Source organism: Muntiacus reevesi, chromosome 3 (genome assembly GCF_963930625.1).
Source record: "Muntiacus reevesi chromosome 3, mMunRee1.1, whole genome shotgun sequence".
Classification (NCBI taxonomy): domain Eukaryota; kingdom Metazoa; phylum Chordata; class Mammalia; order Artiodactyla; family Cervidae; genus Muntiacus; species Muntiacus reevesi.
In genome coordinates this window covers 85,841,895-85,862,797 of record NC_089251.1, presented here as the reverse complement: position 1 = coordinate 85,862,797, position 20,903 = coordinate 85,841,895, and the positions used below count along the sequence as shown (strand labels likewise).

Sequence of the window (20,903 nt, the reverse complement as noted above, 5' to 3'; positions counted from 1 at the left end):
ACTATGTTTCAAAGAAACACTTGAGAATCTTTGGAGAACAAAGGCCTTAGTTCATAAGCTTGAAGCAAGCGTCCAGAATCAGTTCAGTTCAGTTGCTCAGTCGTGTCCGACTCTTTGCGACCCCATGGACTGCAGCACACCATGCTTCCCTGTCCATCACTAACTGCTGTAGCTTGCTCAAACTCGTCAGTTTAAAAAAAGTGGCTAAAATAAAACTCAAACCAAAGAGAGAACATACAGATACTTTATTGCTCACCTTTCACACAAAGCACACCTCCAGCCATTTTCTTTCACAGCTTGACAGTATTTACGTGTACAAAAACCCAGCAAGAAGCGTCATGTAATTTCAGCAACGGTGAGTGTCAAACATCAACTCAGCCAGGCTTTTGTTTTCTGCAGCAATAATAAAGGGCCTCCTGCTCTAAGCAAAAGTCTGTCCTCTTACTTGGTAGTGCATTTCTTTCATTACAAAAAGTCTCCTGCCCAAAGCAAACTAACTTGTATCTGCTGAGCCAGTGGTTTTAACTCGTGCATAAAACAAATTTCAGTTTGCTGTTTCTTCTAGCAGATTTCAAGTAAAAATAAAGTTGAAAGAGGAACTTGTTTTGAATGGATGCAGGTCAGTTTGAATTGCTAAACTTAACTAAATGACTACATGTACTATAGGTTCACAACTTAGTCTGCTTTTATAGTATTTATGGATTTTGGCCGTGTTCAAGGTTTTCAGAGTTGAGCATATGGTACAGTATTCTGTCAAAAGGATAAGGCTACTGAATGTGCTATCTGCAGAAGAGCTCATTTAATAGGAACTGACCTTAAAGTTCTATCATGAAGCAAATGTTGCATAACCTTTCTGAATAAAAAGACAATCAGGGCAGAACTGTGCTTGGAAAATAGGCATCAGAATACTTTAAGGAAAACACATATAAATGGATTGTTAATATGAGGAAGGTTTCCTAGTTGTAAATCTAAAAAAATCTAGAAGAATTCTCATTTTTCAAAACTGCATATTGAAAACATGAAAACTACTTATTCAAGTAATTTCTTCAGAAAAATACGCATGTTCTGACTGTGGAATTAGTCTAAACTGGTCAGTTAAAGGCAGTTTTAATTACCTTTTAAGAAATTCTTCATACAAAGGAGAGATATTGTATGTGTTTCTCAAATAAACAGCATTATGTAAGTCCATTAAAAAAAAAAAAGAACAGTATTGTATGAAGACCTACAAATGCTTATGCCAAGCAGGAATCTGCCTGTCACCGGTGGTCTCACATTAATTCAAAATCAATGCTGGATTCAGGATTCTGAAACTAAGTTTCTATTACTTGAGCTCTAGCAAAATGTAAGGTTCTATGTAGCCTCAACTAGTATAGTGTCTTCCCTGTCCAAATCCAGAATGATTATACTGGTAACCTCCATGCTGGAAGTGCTGTTCAAATTGCCCCCCTTGATGATAATTCTGGCTCCCTCTTCCTCCCCAACCTCCTCCTTGGCCAGCGCGTCCACCTCGGCCTCCGCGACCCCCTCTCCCTCCACGACCACTGCCTCGATCACCGTGATGCCCACCATCTTGGTATCTACTGTCCTGCTGATATCCGCCACCCTGGTATCCACTTCCTGTGTATGTAGATGTTTGGAAGCCACCATAACCACCGCCCTGATAGCCACCACTGTGGCCACCATGATAGCCACCGGACTGGAAACCCGAATCCCGGTAACCGCCATCTTGGTAGCCACCCCCTCCGCCACTGCCTCCATCTGTCCAGCCTCCTTGATGCTTATTTCCTCTTCCTCCCCCTCGGCCACCATGGTCGTAGCCACCACCACGTCCACCTCTCCCTCCTCCTTGTTGTTCATGACCTCCTCGTCCTCCATATGAGGAATGTTCATAACCACCTCTCCCGCCTCCTCGTCCTCCTGCTGGTTGCTGGGGGCCATCTTGCCTTTTCTGCCATGGTGGCATCTCTGGGGGTGGAGGTTCGATTTCATTGGGCCTACCTCCTCTGTCAGGAACTCTGCCCATCAACACCTATGGGATAAGAAAGATATTTTAAATTTTAAATTACTTTATTTTAAAAACATAAATAAATGTGTTTGAAAGAAAATTAAAGGTAGTCTTATCACCTTATTGATGGCACAGGCAGTCTTTTCTCTTATAGAGCCACTGCTCGTCCTTAAGATCTTTGACAAGTCTTGTCTTGCAGCCAAAAGGTGGGCAACAGAAATAGTACTTTTAGGAGATAAGACTGAGCGTTTTGGCTGGTAAACCTTCGCCAATTTTTCTGTTTGACTCTGAAAGAAAGTGTTCAAAGACAAATGTCAGTTTTCAAGATGACACAGAAGCATTGATGCTAAACAAGTTAAAGATTTTCAAAATGTTTGATGATAGGATTTACTAGGCTCCAGATGAGAGAAAAAGTTACTCACCACTGCTCCTATCTAGTGAAGAACTATCTTAGAGTATAGCTGTCAGACCTGCTGATACAGCAAGGAATGATAAAGGGGGTAGAAGGGGGTATGGAGATAAAGAGGCTTCTCTTTAATACTGTGGAACAAAAAGGTTTCCCATGCCATTGGTCTCAAATGCCTTCATTTTATCTATATCTTATATTTAAATAGATAAAATGAAGCCATTTCTATTATAAATAAGAAAAAGAGAGTCTACTTTATAACCATTTAATAGAAGTACATTTAATGTATTTGTAACATAAGATGAATGAACAAAGGATATAAATAGAAAGTTTACACAAGAGAAAATAAAGTTCCAATAAATATAAAACATGTTTTCCAAATAGGATCAATAAATGCAAATTAAAGTAACCTAAATGTGGGGAAGCAACAACAAATTCTTACCTATTAAATTTGGAGCAACAGCTACAACTACAATACACAGGAAAATAGCACAAGAACAAAACGTAATTGCTCAGTCTGTTAGTTATGTACAGGTACTCAAATATTGATGGTAAAAGTTTAAATTATATTATGTGAAAAGGTATAAAAAGAGATGCTTACTATGATTATATATGTAAAGAAGATAATGTTAAAAATGAAAACAGCTATCGTGGTTAAGACTAGGATGACAAATGGTTTTTTATTTTTAAAAATTTTCTTTAATAATTAAAAGGCTAAAGAGATGAGCTTGTCTGAGAAACGTTTCCTGAATGTCTTATATTTCATTTCCTTGTAGTCACTATTGTACCTACAGTAAGTGCTCAATCAATCTTTAGGTGAATAGAAACAAACAAGTTTGAGAAAAGAGTTTCATAATAGCTTCAAATAAAACTGATTTTATAATGCAATTTCAAAGTGATATAAATTCATAAATTTTATTACATGAAACAAAAGTTCAAAGAGTAAACAGCTCAGACATACTGCATCAGAACCCCAGGAGTAAAGCCTGTTAACGGCAGTGTTCAGACCAGAATTCCAGTGTTAATACCTGTGGTCAATGCACATCCACCAATCATTACATGCTTTTCTAGTCCAAAGTTGCAGGTTTTTGTTTTTGAAGTACAGTATTATGCCAGGAGTGAAATGATTGCTATCATCAAAGATATTTTAACTAAGGACTGGTATTTCCTCAACAAGAGGCCCCAAAGAGAACAATTTATTCCCTGTGTTACTACTGACTCACTGTGAGATCTCAGGCAAAACCTTCCATTCACTTGGGTCTCCATTTGTTTTTAGTTGCAAAATGAGGGGAGTTAAGACTGATCTCTAAGACCCCTTTCCAACACTAATATACTGTAATTCAGTAAATATCTACCCCATCAATTTAGCAGCTAAACAGGACTATAATATGGTTTAAAGAGTTTAGGTGAAACTAACATTTACTGTATTAGGAAGATAATGGGAGAACTAAATAAAAACATTTCTCAGCCAATTAAAGTTCAGAAAAAATCTACTTTTAAAAATGAATGCACCATTAAATGAACTTTTAACATTTTGGATCAATCTCCACATAAATTCAAGAATTAGTTCTATTTCAGGGTTCTAAGAAGGTCAAATTAACCAACTGTGCCAATTAATTACCACTTACGGATAAAATAGTAATATTTAATAAATACCTGTTGAAATGACCAAGATCTTTACCTGGATTATCTTATTTAAGCTGAAATAAAACGAAGTCGTACTGGATTCTCCAATTCTCTATAAATGGGTCACAATATTTGGTCCTCCAAAATCAGTAATTTTAATTTAATTAATTTATTTAATTAGCAAGTTAAATTGTTAGCTTAAATTAAACAAGTAATTTAAAATTTTATTATCTTTAGTAATTTTTAGGTACTCTACTTTTCTCTTACAAATGGATACTTCCAGTAGGGTTTACAACATATAGCTTTGCTGAAATTTATTAAAAAATTGAAAAATAAGTGTTTTCATTATTGTTGAATGGCTACTCAGTAATTCACTAAAGAAAAACCCCTATGTGTATCTCCTATGTATTTCTCTTAAAGGCTGCACTACATCTAAGCTGTGTTAAGTATGTTTAAAGATCACGTCCAGAAATCTCTCCTCTTTTCAGTGATTTAACGTGTACCTTAGCTCTGTCAGACCAGCCAAAAGACTGGACAGTGACATCCAAACGTTTTATTAGCAGCTTTCTCCGAACTTCATACTCATTGGCCACAGCTTGGTTAATTGCTTCTATCTTTTCCTGAAACAAAATTAAAAAGACCAGTTAGAATTTAAATCTGCTTGATCCCCTATTCCAAAAGGGGAGAAACTGTTTCATTCACAACTGAATGCCCAGCACTCAGCACAAAATGATTTAGGTTATATAATAAACAGAATAATAAGTTATAATAAACTAATGAAATGACAGGCATAATAATGTCATCTCAAAATAGAATAAAGAATATGTAAGTACAAAATTCTCATTTAGTTTTCCTATAACTCACTGTGTGGAGCTCAGCCCAGTGAAGATTTTGGCTTGAAGGCAACCCATTTGGCAATTAGAAACATGCATCATACTGAACTTCAATTTAATCAGCTGTGTGAAATTTTTTACAAGTTATGAAAGAAGTACTCCTAATGTTACATAAATAAAATTATTTTGGATAAATCTTAAGACTTACAAAAATAATTCTAAGGATGTCCACCATATTAGAGAATATAACTTCAAAGCACAAACATAAATATCCTGAGATAGGTAGATGGCTCCTTACAAAGTTTACTCAGGATGCTCACTACTCACCCAGTGGGCCGGTCCCATTGGCTTCTTCAATAAAGGCTTTCCCACATGATTAGGTGGAACTTTTGCTAATGTTTCCTTTAACTGACACAAAAACATAAATGAATGAATAAACAAATCTAAAAGTAAAACACATCCTCCTCATCTTCCCAACTCCCATCATATCCTGCCATCAAAAGAAGATTCCTGACAGAGGCAAAGGTGGAGGATGTTTTGAAATGTACAAGACCCACATGATAAAGACACTCACTTGACCCACTCCTCAGGTGTCTATGGAAGCATGAGTCCTTCACTGCACCTAGAACAGTGCCTGACAACAGTGGGCACTCAATATGTATTTGCTGAATGAATGAATGAACACACAGAAAAATATGGACTATGGATACACTGCTGCTCCCCGGTAGAGTTCAGCCAAATTTGTGCATCATGGCATCCATCTACCCCACAAGGCAAATGTAGCAATTCTTAGATTCCATCAGATATACTTATAGAGAATAACTCTGCTATAATAAGTATCATTCTCTTCTGTTCATTAATTTTTTAATTAAAATTGCTTGTTCCTAATCAATTATATAAAGATTCTCAACTGTTGATAATATGTAGTATAAAAACAATTCTAACTTATTATCATGTACTAGATTATATTAGCAGTTAACACAACTAGTTTGTCAAATGAAACATGTAAGACTTGAAGTGACTGGATTAAAATCCCAAAACATTTACATCTTTTTCTGTCCAGTCAATGGGGAGAATGGTGGTAACATTTAATGATAAAGACCTCAAAATTATTAATTGCATCAAAGTTCAATGATAAAATAACTTTTAAATGGACTTAAGTCCTAATTCTCTTTACATTATTTTTAGTTTATTTCAGTTTATAAATCAAGGTGCAAAGTTTCCTTTTTTGAAAAAGAAACATGCTAGTATGTTAAAAAAATATAGTAAAATACCAATTTTCCTTGAAGGTATCTAGGATTTATAACGCAAAACTCATTTAGTAACAATCACTTAAAAATATGTACATTAGATTCCCATTAAGAGAAATTAACTTGCTTCATTTCAAACAACTGTAGGACTATGCCTTTAATACACTACAATCTGGTACTAAAGGTCTTACTTTTTTTTCAATCCCGCTGAAGAATTGGAACATAGTTATATTGGCTGGAGGTTTGGACATTCCTAGAGCAATACATATGCCTTTCAACTCTTGAAAGACCTCACTACCGCCTCCTTCTTGAGCTTTTTTTGGAAGAGTATTCACACAGAGCATTCTGGCAGCTTCTAGTTCTGAGATGAGGTATGCTGAAGTAAACAAAATAAGATTTCAAAATGAGATACAGCTACAATTAATAGTCATAAGTCTGGAGTCACAACTCTATAGATCTAATGATACGTAATAAAGCTGCAAGAATGGATAAAAACAAGAAAGGAAAACCATTTTTTACCTGCAAATTATGTAACACATAATCTGGTTCTGTAATTCAGTATTTAACCAATATATGTTTAAAGTCTGATTTAAAAGCAAGCAATTCTTTTTTGAAACCAAAAGATCAAGGTAGATCACATCTTAAAATCTGATTCTTGCGTTTCACTATCAAGGAACCTCCAGAACATGGGTTGGCATCTGTTAACAAACTGGCAAAAGGTGGCAGGTGACTAGTTTTCAGCAACAGTTAAAAAGGTTATATATATATATATATATATATATATCTATATCTATACTTTATTTCTCACAACTGATACACACCAGTGATATAACTATCCTGCCCTCTTACCTTCCAACACTCAAGTAGTGTGTTTAAGACTGGAGTGAAAGAGTATTTTTAAGTGGTCAAAGCTTCACTTACAAGAGAAGGGGGAAGGTACTAAATTTACAAACATTCCTTTTTCATGCATGGTCTCCAGTAGCCTAATGTCACCTTCTGGCAGGTCACACAATACCCTCTTTCATCTATATTCTTAATATTCCCTTTCCTCCTACATTCCTCATTCTCACCCCCTCCCCTGGAGGGGGGGAAAAAAACCCCAAAGCGTTCTAATCATTTCTGGGTGGAGTCATTTCATATCAGTATCATTCCCTTGTTCGTTGACTTCAGCCAGGTATAATGAGAGCTGCAATCTGCTTCAGATAATTCAGTTGAAGGTAAAAATATTCAATCTTATTCCTTTTACCTTCCAAGGGACATTTATATTTTTAGATGTTTAATAATCATTTGGATCTTAGGATTTCAGGTTATGTGACAAAGTGAGAACCTTCTGACAATATTAGGAAGAGAGCTGGAAAAAGACATTTTCTGGGCTCTTAAGCCCTACAGTAAGTATAAAAGAATGATCAGCCTGAATATCTCATTTCCTATACCTAAGGTGTAATGTGAGAAGTACAGGGGTCATAATTTTAGCAGACCATTTCTGAAAAGCTGCCAAATCCTATTCCAGAATAAACAGCTAAGATTCTGGAAAGGTCATTCTAAATGGGTTTGATAAAATCTTAACATGTTCTATATAGCAAACTGCATGAATTAAAAGATCAAAATAGTAAAACCCCACTGCCATGAAAATAACCGTTTTTGCAAATAAGGTTTTCTTGGAACATGGCCACACTCTAAAATTCATTTACATGTCATTTATGGCCACTAACATGCTACAACAGTGGAGTTAAGTTGTTGCCAGAGACCTTATGGCCCACAAAGCAGAAAATATTTACTATCTGGTCCTTTAAGATAAAGTTTGCCAACCCTTGCTCTAGAAAATCATATATATGATTTAACAAATTGGTCTCTAAATTTGGGACAACATAGCTCAGGCATTCACAAAATTAGTTTACCAACACAATTACCATCAAAAAGCATTAATTGTAACTGGTGTGTTCAAAATATCAGAAAAGGCACTGAAGATATAAAACACAACAAAAAAAGATTATCTCTACTGACAATCTAATTAGAAATAAAGAATATATGCATACAAAGATATTAGACTTATTATATCTAAGGGAAATATTAATATACTGACAACCACAAAGGCCAATTAAGAGCCACAACAGTTCTTAACCTGACACATGAGAGTTTTTCAGCCAGTACAGACTATTAGAGAATACACTATTCTGTTTTACTAACAATTCTAACGAGGTTGGTTATTTTCCCCCCTCAGGAATTAAAAGATTCAATTCAATAAGGTAGGGTGCTGCAAGAAGCTAATAAAATTATAGCACTGAGATGTGACAACTGATACTTGGAAAGATGAAAAATATTTATACAGAGTGAAAAGAGAATGAGTACATGTACATAAATGCGTACTAGCATGAGAGAGGATACAAACCGGGGAATATTCAGAAAGAGGAAAGAGCAGAAGCAGAGATAAAGAGAAGGAAGGGAGCAGTGTGTATGTATGTATGAAGAATTCCAAAAGCAGAGTAAGCTTTAGTCGATTTAGTCATTTAGTTGAGGAGCAACTAAACAGTTGTATATTCTTGAAAAGCTTTTGAGGTAACAGCACATTAAAATATAATGATGACCCTGAGTCCAAAATAATAATGTTCAGAACAGCCTGCTTAAGAAACAGGAAAGAGTTAAAGGCATTTTTATAAAATATTTATATTCTAAGTGGTTTTTTATAAGCACCAGGAACAGAAACACCAAACTCTTTTTGAGCTCTCTGGAAGAATTAGCTAATTCAGGGTCCTTACTGAGCTTTCCACACAGCTGTTGTCTTCCTATGTAAGATAACATATTCTAAGTGCCAAATATCAGGTATTGGTAAGGATATGCACTGCTACAAAGGAAGATTCAGTGAGTATACTGTGGCTGAGCCAGTTACTGGATTACACAGTTTGAAGGATAATGAATGCATGTATAAGAACCACATGCCAGCAATATCAGTGTCTAAAGCAGTATCTAGCCATATGCACCCATCCCCCACCCCTATACCCACCCAATAACAATCATTTGACAAAGGTGAAGTCAAAGTGATTTTAGAATACCTTAGTTCCTAAATATAATGGCTATGAACACATGTTTTTTAAAAACTAAACATTCAAAATTGGAGTTGCATCATTTTTCAGAAGCCATAGTTAAGTTGTAAAGACAAACATTTGAAAGATGCTCTGAACTGTGTTTGTCATAATAAGAACTATAATATTCACTTAACCAAAGCTTAATCTAAATGTGTCTCAGAATGCTACAAAAATTCTAAGTTTAAGACAACTGGTGAGAGTTATTGGAGAGTTATCGGAGAGTTAACGAAGGCAATAAAATTTGTGAGTCTACTTACTGTTTCTCAGGTAAAAAGAAAAATAGTAGTTAGTATATTAAAAAAAATAACATAGAAGGAAATAACTTTTCATAAAAATTTACTTCCCAAATGATAAGTAAGTACAGGAACAATCCAAATAGTATTCTAGAAATGTTTACATTGTAATTTGATATCTTTACAAACAAATTTGAAATCCACAAAGAATTACCCAGTCACAAAGAAAGAACAACACAAAATACTTTAAATAATTACATTTTCCATTTACTGTGCCTAGAATGGTTACTGTCCACAAATTAAAAAAAAAAAAAAAAACTTCATTATCCCCATAGTATTTTCCTAGCTGATTTTAGTGTGCTTCTGGTCTAGAACACTGATGTTTGGATGATAACACACTTGGATAACCTCTAGCAGTACTTTTAGTCATGTCAGGTGAAGCACAGCAGGCTGAGCACCACACCGAATTTAAACCATAAAAGAGTAGCAATTATAAAATGACACTGCTACCACTGCATGAATCCACCATTAGCTTCTTAGTTAGAAATTTTAAACAAGGTTTTCTTTAAACCTGTTTTAGTAGTCATGGAAAACATAAACAGAAAATAATAGCTACATTCTAGTAGTCATGAACTTACTGAGCAAAAGGAGGCAGTTCTTCTGAATGAGAAGGCGCTTGGTCACATCGCCAGATGTCAGTGAAAGATATGGACAGTTCATCTCCCCTAGTAGCCCACTCACCTCAAGCTGGAATTCTTCAGCTTCACTTGGGCCTTTTAAGAATTAAAATAATCTTATTTAACAAAAATTACTGTTTTCCCCATTGGCATAGTAATTATCTATAAATTGAAAATTTTAATAGTATTTTCCTAACACAAGTACCTTTCTCTTCTAATCCATCCTTTCTCACACTACTGCCTATTTGCTTTCTTAAACAGTTTTCATTAGGTTATTACCTTTAATGGATTCCTAAGTTCCACCTCATCCAATCTAATTTTTTCTGTTTGCCTTTGAAGATTCTTCACAGCCTCTTTGCTTGCCCTTTCCAGTATACTGGTAGGAGTAGTTCCTATTACTTGTATATAGTAGTTACCTACAACCTCCAGAAATTTTCCCTCTAGTGGTGCCAGGCTGGTCTCCTCACCATCCTGGAAATGGGCAGTCTCATTTCTACCTATGTGTCCTAACTTCAGTGACTCCCTGTGATTGATATGCCCTTTACCCTCTCCTCCGCTATTAAATCCCACATATCCATCAAAGTCCAATGGTCTCGCTCCTTGATGAAATCTTCCCCAAAGCCTGCCACACTCACCGAGTTTCTTTCCATGTGAATCACAAACTGAACCATTTAACTACTGTTTTAATCTCTATTTGTTTCAGTTGTGTCTAAAATTCCCATTTGAAGATGGTGAACATGATTTGTATTTGTCTTCTCATAACATGTCAGATACAGCATTTACTGGGTGAACCAAGAAAAAGCAAAGCTCTTCTTCCTTTCTGTTTTGATAGTACTCTATCCAGTATTGCAAAGGGGTAAAATTTAACTAATACACTGACAGAGTCTCTTGATTTGACTCCATTTTCTCACCTATAAAATGGGAAGAATGCATTATCAGTGTTTTGCAAGCTGTGTTCTCTGAACTTTAGAGTTTCAAAGAACTCTGTTAGAGGCAGCTGGAGAAGAGACAGCTGTGCTCAGAGTACTCCCTCTCAATTTCAACTAGAACACCAAACTTTTACCTGTTTTGTATTGACTTCTATATGTTTTCATCTGAACAACAGGGGTCCTAGTTATAAACAGTTACCGTCTAGTATTAACTGTTTTCAAAGGCGCCCGCAGTCTCTGAAATGTCAGGGAAACAGGCAGTGTAAAGAACACTGGCTCCCAAACCTGCCTGCTGGGGACTGAAGCCGGCCTGTATCACTTACAGTTGTGTGACCTCAGGCAAGGGCCTTAACCTTTGTGCTACCTTGTTTGATGTATAAAAGGAGGAATAAAAGCAGCCTGGTAGGGTTGCCCTGGGGTTTAAATGAGTTAACACTTGTAAAGTGCTTAGAACACGGCTAGTGCTCAGTAAGTGTAAGCTGTTGCTACTACTTTTACACTATACTCTCCTTAATAATTACAGCTGGATGCAACTAACTATACACATTAAATATACTAAATACATAAGAGTAAGCTCTTCAAAACTGGATTCCACAGCGGGGGATTATGTGTATAGTTTTCCACAAGGGTGGATTAGCAAGTGAGCATTTTTCTTTGTTTCCTATTATGGGTTTACCTATGATAGGAGGGAACCAGGGTGTGGAATGTCAGGTTCCAAAGCTTTTGATTCTTTCACAGCATCAAAACTAGTGCTAAAGCAGTAACAAAATTGGCAAATACCAAACAGCTCTCCACACCATAAATCTGACGATGATGGATCTGGTTGTGATGAACCTAGTGATACATTCCTATGATACAGAAAGTTCCTTGATAAAGTGTTTTTTCTCCCCATGTATAACAGAATTATAATGCATTTACATGTTATATATACCTCTGGAATTTGGTAATCCTCAGAGAAAAACACCTGAATTTCTAGTTTTGGCCACCAATTCAAGATCTTACAATTGAATGAAAAGTTCATATATACTCTATTTCCATTTTTTTGATCTCAGTAAAAGGGTCTTTTCAATTTCCACAAACAGCTGTATGACTACATTCTGGTTTTTCAACTTCAGAATTACCTTATCTATAAAAACAATGGAGGGGAAAAAAAGCATTCTGTTTCCTTATGAATTTTTTTTTACATTTATAAAGAATTTGAAATTTCAGTTGTAGTACTGATAGTGTTCACTCAAAATACAAACTTCATTTTTATATTTGCACCTAAAACTGAATGTTTACTTACTGTTAGTTGCTTGCACATTTTCCTCTAGTTTACAGAGCACTCTTAATTCAGACACCAACCAAGCACAGAGTTTGGTAAACTCAGGGGAACTGGCTCCAGCAGTGACGGCCTGAGACAGAGCGCCATCTTCTAACAATGGACCCTTGTAACTGGTGAGTAAGAAATTACACTTCAGAAGAACATAAAATCACATCTAATATGTTACAAATACAATATATTCACATTTTATTTGTTTAATCAAGCAATGATTTAATAAAGCTACAATGACCAATCTCTAAACTTGCATATATAAATAAACCATTAAAAAAGCAAGCTAATCCCTTCAAAATATGTGAATACCGAATAGACTCAGGTACTAGTAAATTATGTCAACCTCTGTACATTTACGGAGCGTTCACTGTACAAAGGTTTGCTTTCTCACTTTAATTAAATCAGCATTAAAACCAGATTATAAGTGATAAATTATACTATAGTTTGGGTTTCCCTGGTGCTCAGTGGTAAAGAATCCACCTGCAATGCAGAAGACATGGATTTGATCCCTGGGTCGGGAAGATCCCCTGGAGAAGAGCAGGGCAATCTACTCCAACATTCTTGCCTGGAGAATCCCACGGACAGAGGGGCCTGGTGGGCTAAAGTCCATAGGGCCACAAAGAGTCTGACATGACTGAAGTGACTGAACATGCACACATGCATGCCATAGTTTACTATTTGAGAAATAAAACTTAGATGTCTTTTCTAGAAGATATTCCAGTAATTGGACGTTTTAATAATTTTCTTTAAAAGCAAAAACTTGCCAATTATTATTTCTTTCTTCTATATTTAATGATAGTTAAAATTAGTAAGACATACTAGTATCAGAGAAACATCAAGATTAATTTAATAATTGCTGGCAAATTGATGTTTGGGTGAACTGGTGCAAATGAATCCCAATCCTTTGTAAGGGATTCAAATGTAATTTTAAAAAATTATTAAATGTTTAGATATTCATAAAAGGCAATAGTAACAATGAACCTCAATCTAGAAAATAGCTAGAATTAAGTATTTTGTCATTCTCAAAGTCATTTAAAAATATACATTCTTCAGAAGGTTATTTTATCTTTTAAATGTAATATTGATAAATACTTATTAAATATGCTCAAGGTAGTTCCATATTTAGAGGTATAGAAATGCCAATCAGTTCTTTTTAAAATGTAACTATATGCTTACATATTTAATGGGACAGAAGAAACCTCACACACAAAAATGAGGTTATATAAAGTATAGTCTGACATCTACATTTAAAATCAATTATTAGACAGTGAAATAAAAAAAAAACCAGGCCTAGAAACTTCTCCTCCTGTTACACATTTAAACTTATTAATTTTTTCCTGCAAGTAATTACTGAATTCCTACTGTGTACCAGGCTAAAAATAAATGATTGTCATTTATTTCTAATTGTTGCTGTTTTTCACTTGCTCAGTCTTGTCCGACTTTTTGTGACCCATGGACTACAGCACACCAAGCTTCCCTGTCCTTCACTATCTCCCAGTGTTTGCTCAAACTCATGTCCATGGAGTTGGTGATTCATCCAACCATCTCATCCTCCATCACCTACCTCTCCTGCCCTCAGTCTTTCTCAGCAAATCCTTGAAAAGTACATGTCATTTAATTAAGGCTAAATTTTAATGGCTGAATGCCACCAAACTAGGCAGTTATACGTTAAAATTTATAGTCAAGTTTTCAGAGTATCCCACGGTTTACACTACAACCCATCTCCATGATTTATTTAACTAGAGTTATTATAGTGACAATGACTTTTATAGTACCCAAGAGAAGAAAAACATAGTTAACAGAGAATAAAAGAACAATAATGAGAAGAAGCAGCATCAGTCACTTAATTGTTAAGGGACCTCTATCCATGCAGAGCGACTATATTTAAATAAGGTTTACCTCCATCCTCTCTCTACTTCTCCTTCATCACTAATCTTAAGTGTTCTTCCAGGAAGCTTAGGACTTGTTTCCTTTTCCAGTTTTCCTTCCCCACTTCCTTTCCTTTTCCTGGTTCTCCTCAGTTCTCTTCACAGCATGTTTTCAGTGTAAACTTCAATTCTACCTCACTCTCTACCCTTAAAAGCTCAGACCAACACTGTCAACAGAACAAATGTTCCTCAAAAATGTTTACTGAATGGTTTCATGTCTGAAATCTAGCAGTTTAAAGTTTGAGAGACCCACCAAAAAGACACCATTTCACTGAGTGTGACTTTTAAATAGGCCCTCATCAAAGAAATAAGCCACCTAAAGCCTGGAATATTCATGAAAATTCAGAGCAAGTTCCAGAGAAAAGCACAATGACAATTCACATTGACAAAAAAAGATGATAAGCACTACCATTTCCTTTCCTAAAAATCCGTGCCAGGACAAGTTACTTAAACAGGCAGATGTTGGGAAACCTCATGGTGTCCGTTCCCAAATAAGAAAGGTTTTCCACAGCAAGGTAAAACCTAGGGGAAGGATTTGGTAACGGACTTGTTACTTTATAAATACAGTTACCTAAATCTGTTTTTCTTTTCTTTCTTTTTTTGGGGATACCATATCTATAAGCAAATATTTAATCATACAGTTTGTTTCTGGAACCATATTTAGCCCAAGAAATTCTAAGTTCTCAAGTTTTAACTGAGCACACTGAACTGGGTGACCCAGTGAGATAAGAAGCCCTATTTCCAGCTTCTAGATACTAATCAATTATGGTCCGGTAACTGTCATGGGGAGAGACAAAATGCACAACAAATACACAGAGACTTGGTGGGTGAAGATGGCCCTAAGGGAAAGGGCTAATGGGGCTCAATGAAGGAGTGTCAGAATCAAGGGAAACTCCCCATGATTCCCACGAAGGTGGCGACAGGTTAGGTGCACAAGTGAGCTGGCAGGAGGAACGGATGCAGCGCACAGACTTGTGGCTGAGGGAAGCCTGGGTGCATGCAGACATGACTGGGCAAAGGAGATTTTTTTTTTTTTTTTTTTTTTTGAGAGGACTGGGATGGTGTAGGAGCAGGGGCTCAAGACAGGAGCAGGAAGTTTGGAGGACAAGTAGGAAAACAGAAAATCAACTTTGGCACCCTCCAGAGTGAGGGGGTAGGGCAGGAGGACAGGGAGCAAGGAAAGGAGCTCAGGGAGGGTGGTGGCGAGAGCCAGACCCAGACAATGACACGCATGACTGACAAACGCTGCGGGTGAGCCGGCTGCAGGGCGCACAGGGCAAGCCTAGGGGCGTCGCAGCCGGAGGACCCCAACCCGACAGGGCAGGCAGTGGACGCAGAATTGGGGTCCCGGAGGTACAGGGAGGCGACAGCCAGGAGCCACGGGTTGCGGCGCGGAGAGGCAGGTGTCTCTGACTGAGGCGGAGAAGGAGTTCCCGAGGGGTCTGAAGTGTGGGGGTTTGGGAGACCGGCGCCCTGGCAGTCTTACCCAAGATCTTCCAACGACTCCAAGATGTCAGTCTCCATGAGGTCACACTCCATGCTACTGTGGTATTCAAATTTCCGAGTCGTCAGGCTCCCCTCTTCGCCGGCAACGCGTACACTCGCGCATGCGCTGCCTCTCCGGAACCTCCAAGTCAACAGCTGGCGCCTCAGCCCCTGCACTGCGCATGTCTGGAGCGTGCGCAAGAAACTTGGTTCCGCCTATCGCCCGGCCCCGGCCGGCTAAAGGATGGCCGGGTGACACCTTTTGCACATGCGTATTGCTGAATAGTGAAGCCGGCGGCCCCAAGAAGGGCAGGAAGTCTGGCTGCGTGGCAGCTGGGCGTGGGGACTTAGGCGAGGCGGGGAGCGCGCTAACTTTTTCTAATTGGTGTACGCATGTGCGAGTCGTGGGGCGAGGCAGGTGGGGGAGGATCGTCTGGGGTGGGGGGTCCCACAACTTGGCTGAGTGCTGGCTGAGAATGAGTCTCTGGATCTCGAAGAGTTACCAGAGTGGATGTCTGCAGCCAGCTGGCATTTTGTAGCTTTAGCTGTGGGTCATGCGTGCGTTCCGAGATAGTTCCTTAGCTTAGGGGTAGACGGGCCAAGTGCCGAGAGAATGATAGAAAACTGGATTTCCTTGTGGCTGCAGTAGTTGTATTTCAGTGTTACGGAGGAGTCGACTTTCCCTTGACACGGCTTAAGAAAGTTGTTTCATTCCCTCCCTTTGCGTTCTTGACTTCTTAAGCTCTTCCCAGACACTAAGCATCTTATTTTAAAGTGGGGAGGGAGGTCAGAGGAGGTCTTCATTCCATATCAATCTCAAGTAGACTAAAATATCTTTAAATCCACGCAGTTTTAAAAGTAAATACATTTTTTTTGTTGTACTATTATTGACTTGGCAGAATGTGACACGGTTCACAATTGGTTGTTTCTTGGCATGTACTGGCTGGGTTTGTGCTTAGAAATTATTGAAAAAAATGAGAAAAATTGTATTCAAAGTGATGATATATTTGGAAAATTATATTTAACTATAAATTGGCATATGGCACACTATGTAGGCATTTAATTAAAGAATTTTCACATTGGTCCTGGTAGATTTAATTTTGCAATTCTTAAACGTTTTCGTGTCTGATGGATAAATGCTTCCCACCCTTAATAGTAATTTTTAAAATTATTTTGCACCATCTGGAGTAGAGGGAAGGAATTAACATTTATTATGTACCCAGTGTGTTATTGATGTGGTATTAATGCAAGCACAGTAAGTCTATATGAGTATTACTCCCATTTTACAGATGAGGATACTAAGGGCTAGGTGAACTTAATGGTCTGTCAAAAATGGTACTGCCAATAAGGAACTGGCTTTTGAAATGGAGTTACCATAGACCTTACCTGAGTAGTCCAATAAGGATTTACAAGCAGGATATGAAAAGAGGAATATCTAGCTGGTTGAATAAACAGATTATTTATGTTTGTGTATCTTATATGTAATTACAATAAAAATGGAATAATTATCCTCATTGGGTTGTTGAAGGTGCTAAACAAAAGTAATTCTCAGTGCTAAATCAGTTTAGTGGGGAAAAGATTTCATTCTCCACTCGCTTTTCTTCTTTTTATAATTTTTATTTTATTTATTTGTTTGTTTGGCTGTACCAGCCTTCATTGCCATGTGGGCTTTTTTCTTTAGTTTCAATGATCAGGGTCTACTCTAGTAGAGATATGTGGGCTTCTCAATGCTGTGGCTTCTCTTGCAGAGCACAGGCTCTAGGGTATGCGGGCTTCAGTAGTTTTAGTTTCTGGGCTCTACGGGGCTTCAGTAGTTGTAGCTCCCAGCACAGGCTCAATAGTTGTGGTGTAGGGGTTTAGTTGCTCTGCAGTTAATGGAGTCTTCCTGGATCAGGGATTGAGTCTGTGTCTCCTGCATCCGCAGGCAGATTCTTTACCACTGAGCCACCAGGGAAGCCCTTGACTCATTTTCAGTGTAAGTTGTAACAAATACTATTAGTGAGTGAACAAGTGATGGCTCCTCTAAATATATTATTCTTCTCTATCTAATGCAAACTGTTAGAGTAAATGAAGGGTAGCCAACATAAAGTTTTTTTTTTTTTTAATATTACTTAAATCTATAAGGGACTTTACTGCAATACTTTTAAGAGTAAATATTGCTGTCATTCCTACAGGATCTAATAGGACTCTTTTGCATTTTAATTTTGAAAATTTTATATTTGTATTGTAGCCTGGATATCTAAGGACTTCATTTGAGCTAAATTACATGAAAAAACTGATCTGGGAGGAGGGAACCATGATTTTTGCCTCAGTTCAGTTTAAGTAAGAGTTTTCTTTAGAGTTTTCTAAAGTCCATTAGATTATCTTTAAGAGGTAAGTTTTCTGTTTAGAAGGTGTTCAACTAGAAATGATGAATAATAGTTTGAAGTCCAAACTTTCCAAATAGCCTTGTAAAGAGTAAATATATTCTATACTTATTGGAAAAAAAGTGTAACAGGGAAAATGGAAATGAAAATTGAATTTAGTTTTCAGAGGAACATCTTTTTATGTCACAACCCTAAAGATGATTATAGGTGAAGTTTTGAATTATGTAGTAGTTAAGTTTTTTTTGCGGCTGAGATTGTAAGGGTTACTTTAAAAATGCATACAAGGGTAGTTTTTATAATGACAAATAAATTCCTACTAATTAGAATATAAGATTTATCATAGAGTGATTTCTCAAAGCTGGTTAAACAGGCACCTACAATTAATTTTTTCCCCCTCAGTTAAAAGAGGTTGAAAAATTACAGCATTTTCCACTTTTGATGAATTTGCCCTTAGAATGACTCTCCAACAGGAGAAAATAAGAAAACCCCTAGATTTGCTTATGTTGCTCATGAAATTAAAGTTTGTATATGCTATTTAATAAATAAAGTCCTTTTCAGCATGCATACTGAAAACAGTACTCCCCTCCCCTAAATATTAACATGTAGAATTAATCTTGTAGGGTCTCAAATACTCTTATAAGTATGCCTTGGAGAGATTGCAGGTTTGGTTCCCAAAAACAGCAATAAAGTGGATGTTACAATAAAGGGAGTCTCATGAATTTTTTGGTTTCCCAGTGCATATAAAAGTTACATTTATACCATACCATAAGTGTGCACATTATGCCTTTAAATGTACATACCTTAATTTAAAAAATACTTTACTGCTAAAATATGCTAACCATTATTGAGCATTCAGTGAGTCATAACCTTTTTGCTGGTGGTGAGTCCTGCCTTGATATTGATGGCTGCTGACTAATCAGGGTGGTGGTTGCTGAAGTTTGGGGTACCTGTGGCAATTTCTTTAAATAAGACAACAAAAAAGTTTGCCAGATCAATTAAATCTTTCACAAATGATTTCTCTGTAGTATGCAAAATTGTTTGATAGCATTTTACCCACAGTAAACTTGTTTCAAAACCAAAGCCAATTCTTTCAAGTCCTGTCATTGCTTTATCAACTAAGTTGATGTAATATTCTAAATCCTTTGTTGTCATTTCAGCAATCTTCACAGTTTTTTTCCAGGAGTAGATTCCATTTAGGAAAACACTTTGCTTATCCATAAAGAGTAACTCCTCATCTGTTAAAGTTTAATCATGGGATTGCAACAATTCAGTCACATCTTTGGGCTTCACTTCTAATTCTAGTTCTCTTGCTTTTCCCACCACATCTGAAATTATTTCCGCTGCTGAAGTCTTGAACACCTTGAAGTCATCCATGAGGGTTGAAATCAACTTCTTCAAACTCCTATGCATGTTGATATTTTGACCTCTTGCCATGAATCACAAATGTTCTTCATGGCATCTAGAAGGGTGAATCCTTTTCAGAAGGTTTTCACTGTACTTTGCCCAGATCTTGCAGAGGAATTGCTAAATCAACCACAGCCTTACAAAAGGTTATTTCTTCAACAGTAAGACTTGAAAGTTGAAATTACTCTTTAATCTATGGGCTGCAGCATGGGAGTCATGTTTCCAGATATGAAAACAATATTCATCTTATTGTACATCTCCTTCAGATTTCTTGGGTGACCAAATTCATTTTTAGTGAGCAGTAATATTTTGAAAGGAATCTTTTTTTTTTCTGAGCTGTAGACCTTGATAATGAGCTTAAAATATTTAATAAACCATGTTGTAAACAAATGCACTGACATCCAGGCTTTGTTATTCTTTTGATAGAGCACAGGCCAAGTAGATTTAGCAAAATACTAAAGTGCCCTAGGATTTTTAGACTGGTAAATAAGTATTAGCTTCTTAAAGTCACCAGCTCCCTTAATCACTAACAAGACAGTCAGCCTGTCCTCTGAACTTTTAAAGTCAGACATTGACTTTTCCCTAGTTGTAAAAGTCTTAGATGGCATCTCCTTCCAGTAGAAGGCTGTTTCCTCTACACTGAAAATCTGTGGCTTATGGTAGCCACCTCCATGAATTATCTTACCTGTCTCCTGGATAACTTGCTGCAGCTTCTACATCAGCACTTGATACCTCACCTTGCACTTTAATGTCACGGAGATGACTTTTTTCCTTTAAACTTATGAACGAGCCTCAGCTTACTTCAATTTTTTCTTACTACCTTCCTCATAGAATTGAAGAAAGTTTGGGGGGCCTTGCTCTGGATCAGGTTTTAATTGAAGGAAATGTGACTGATTTGACCTACCCAGATCACTAAAACTTTCTCCATATCAACAATAAGGCTGTCTCACTTTGTTATCATTAGTGTGGTACTAAAGTAGCATTTTAATTTCCTTCAAGAACTTTCCCTTTGCATTCACATCTTGGCTAACTGTTTGACACAAATGGCCTAAAATTTGAACTCTCTTGGCTTTAGATGTGCCTTCCTCACTAAGTTTAATCATTTCAAGCTTTTGATTAAAGTGGGAGATACGTGACTCTTTCTTTCATTTAAACATTTAGAGACCACATTATAACACTTAGAGGCCCACATAATAAAGGAAGGATTATCAACAGAAGGATTATTAACTGGCCTAATTTAATTAGTGTGTTTCAGAGAATAGGGAGGCCTGAGGAGGGAGAGAGACAGGGAGAGCTGGTCAGTGGGGACAGTCAGAACACACATAGCATTTACTGTTAGCCATAGTATATGAGCATAGTTTGT

General features: G+C 37.0%; 1 protein-coding gene across 1 annotated transcript; it reads right to left on the bottom strand.

Moving 5' to 3' along the window:
* Positions 1-224: 224 nt before the first annotated feature.
* Positions 225-15,925, bottom strand: FAM98A (family with sequence similarity 98 member A). Its single transcript, XM_065929442.1, has 8 exons — positions 15,772-15,925; positions 12,328-12,476; positions 10,075-10,209; positions 6,312-6,496; positions 5,198-5,278; positions 4,541-4,657; positions 2,125-2,292; positions 225-2,029 (listed from the first exon to the last, which is right to left on the bottom strand). Exons 1-8 carry the CDS (start codon positions 15,822-15,824, stop codon positions 1,361-1,363), a joined length of 1,557 nt encoding a protein of 518 aa, XP_065785514.1. The 5' UTR covers positions 15,825-15,925; the 3' UTR covers positions 225-1,360.
* Positions 15,926-20,903: the final 4,978 nt, after the last annotated feature.

Bases quoted from the DNA above. Each gene is read 5' to 3' on its own strand.
- FAM98A (XM_065929442.1), bottom strand. From the start codon at position 15,824: ATGGAGTGTGACCTCATGGAGACTGACATCTTGGAGTCGTTGGAAGAT. The intron at 12,477-15,771 runs GTAAGACTGCCA...CTTACTCACCAG, and splicing joins GAGTCGTTGGAAGATCTTGG to TTACAAGGGTCCATTGTTAG. The intron at 6,497-10,074 runs GTAAGTTCATGA...TGTTTACTTCAG, and splicing joins GAACTGCCTCCTTTTGCTCA to CATACCTCATCTCAGAACTA.